This window comes from Anarrhichthys ocellatus, unplaced genomic scaffold, assembly GCF_004355925.1.
Source record: "Anarrhichthys ocellatus isolate YVR2014 unplaced genomic scaffold, GSC_Weel_1.0 scaffold5744, whole genome shotgun sequence".
Lineage (NCBI taxonomy): Eukaryota > Metazoa > Chordata > Actinopteri > Perciformes > Anarhichadidae > Anarrhichthys > Anarrhichthys ocellatus.
In genome coordinates, this window is record NW_022285718.1 from 1 (window position 1) to 2,705 (window position 2,705).

The window sequence follows — 2,705 nt, forward strand, 5'->3', positions numbered from 1 at the left end:
TTTAGAGAGAAATGAGTGGGAAAAGCCGCTGATCAGTGCTGTCCACGGCGGTGAGGAGGTGAGGTTTGGAGGCTCCTCAAACACAACACAGAGATCATCAGAGCTCTACATGACTTCAATATGAAGAGACACTAGTCCGCTATCGGCTCCCTTCACCGTCAGCCTTCAGTACTTCTTCCACATTTAGTTTTGAGTCTTTATCAGTGAAGAGAAAACACAAGTGACTCTGCTTTCAGACTGCACTGAGGAGTCCCGGGCTGGGTTGAGTCTCCACGGTTCTCATGGTGTGTTTAAGTGCAGCCCCGTGCTCTGAGCTCTTCAACAGTCAGTCAGACTCTCGTGTTCTCGTGACTACTAACACAACGATAGAAAATGGCAGAAGTAGCTCCAGCTCCAGCCCCCGCGGCGGCCAAAGCAGCGAAGAAGAAGGTGTCCAGGCCGAAGAAGGCTGGTCCCAGCGTCGGTGAGCTCATCGTTAAAGCTGTGGCCGCATCCAAGGAGCGGAGCGGCGTGTCTGCTGCCGCCGTGAAGAAGGCTCTGACCGCCGGAGGATACGATGTGGAGAAGAACAAGTCCCGCGTCAACACCACCATCAAGAGCCTGGTGACTAGGGGGACTCTGGTCCAGACCAAGGGGACCGGGGCCTCAGGCTCCTATAAGATGAGCAAGACGGCTGTCGAGAAACCGGCAAAGAAAGCCGCTCCTACAGTCAAGAAGCCCGCAGCTAAGAAACCCGCAGCGGCCAAAAAGACCAAGACAGCGGCGGTAAAGAAACCAGCAGCAGCCGCTAAGAAATCACCCAAGAAGGCAAAGAAACCCGCAGCGGCCAAAAAGACCAAAACAGCAGCCGCTAAGAAACCAGCAGCAGCTGCTAAGAAATCACCCAAGAAGGCAAAGAAACCCTCAGCGGCCAAAGAGACCAAGACAGCGGCAGTAAAGAAACATGTGTGTGTGATGCAGCCAATGGGTGATGGGCTTAGTTTTAGCTGTATGGCTGATTGTAGGTAAAACAAATATCAGTGTTTTATAATCCAGTTGAAAGTAAGTGTGAGCAGCTGCATCAGCTTGTTTATCTGCGTGGAGGTTCAAGATAGTGAGAGTCAAGATTGAGCCGCATAACATGATAAATGTGCAGCAAAGCTTCACATCCATAGACAGAAACACACGGGTTAAGAAGCCTGCCAAAGACAGAATGTAACCGTAATACTTTGCACTGTTAAACCAGATTTATTTTCATTTAGCTAATGTAAAATCATAGTAACAATAAATACCTCAATTCATTAAAACAAAGGATGTCATATGTTAAAATAAATTAAATCATATGTAAAAGAGTGAATGTTATTCACAGGTTTCACACTCGAATATAGCAGTGTAATGTGGGAAAACAACACCCAAAGAGATGCAACTCTAAACCAGATCCTTTAGAGCAGAGGTCTTCAACAGGGGGCCCGCGACCCCTAGGGGTCCGCGGAGGTACTGCAGGGGGGGTCGTGACATTTTGGTTGATTAGACAATTTTTCTTTTTCAGAAATGTAAACGTCTTTGAATACACATTAACATGAATCCAACATATTGTAGCGAATGTATGAATGAAGGCAGAAGATGTTATCTTTCAGACAGTAATGCACACATTCAGCAACACACAGGAGCTCTCTCAAGCTGAGCACCGGTTCACTCACAGCATGAGAGACTAGCCTGGACCTGTCCCTCCAAGCCTCCTGCACACAAAGAGGAGGACCCGCCCCTATCGCTGCTGTGCCAATCACGAGGCCGCATGTTACGTGCTGGCTCTGTCAGGTTCCCCGTGATTGACTGAGAGCCTATTCAGTCCCCAGCTGACTAAGGGTACTTCTCAAGTCTCTTAATTGCATCCCAGTTTCCCTCACTTGCATCCTTTCCTTGCGTCTTAGTCCCTCCCACCAGGGATGCATGGAGGAAACCATGCGAGGAGAGAGGAATGAGGAAATATGTTTTAAGAGACATGAGACGTCCTTTCCTCAGTTGCGTCACGTGAAGCGACATCTGTTTCTGATGAAGGAGGATCAGCTGATCACAGCTGGATCAGCTGTCAGTCAGCTTTAACAGCTGGAGAGACTTTTGAGAAGTTTGTGTCTGTTCACATGATCACTGTACTTAATAATAGTAACTAATAATACTAATAGCTAATAAAGACACACAGTAATTACCACTGTGGAGGTATTTCTCTCTGTAGTCTGTTAACAAACTGTGTCCTGTGTTCTGTTTATAAGCACAGGATCGATTTATACCAGCGGAATGCAATCGTCTTATTTATGAATTATCTGCGTCTGTACGTTTTTAAATTGTGACTGTGGCATCATTATTAAATAAACCAGAATATGATTATTGTTTCACTTAAATGATAAAACTCATCAAACCCTCAAGAATGATGTAAAAAGTGTTTCTCTGACTTTAATTGTATTCATAATAAAAGTTATTGAGGGAAATATCAGATCATGAAAACACAAATCTTTCTAATAAATGAAGAAAGTTGTTTGTGGTCATTTTGTTGTTCAGACTACAATGAACATTTATTTAAACCAGATGGTGAATCAGAAACCTAATCAAATATAAACTTGAGTTTATTCTGTGATCTGTCTTCACTCTGGTGTTAAACTCAGTCAGTCAGTCCGATCGGCTGCAGCGTCCAATCACATAACAGATGAACAATGAGGGGGCGTGTCGGC

At 45.2% G+C, this 2,705-nt stretch overlaps 1 protein-coding gene across 1 annotated transcript; it reads left to right on the forward strand.

Moving 5' to 3' along the window:
• Positions 1-34: 34 nt before the first annotated feature.
• On the forward strand, positions 35-1,496 carry LOC116379996 (histone H1-like). The gene has a single exon (XM_031841949.1). It carries the CDS (start codon positions 373-375, stop codon positions 1,006-1,008), a length of 636 nt encoding a protein of 211 aa, XP_031697809.1. The 5' UTR covers positions 35-372; the 3' UTR covers positions 1,009-1,496.
• The last annotated feature ends 1,209 nt before the right edge of the window (positions 1,497-2,705 follow it).

What these genes read in the sequence shown, in the direction of transcription:
- LOC116379996 (XM_031841949.1), top strand. Translation starts at nt 373, where the DNA reads ATGGCAGAAGTAGCTCCAGCTCCAGCCCCCGCGGCGGCCAAAGCAGCG.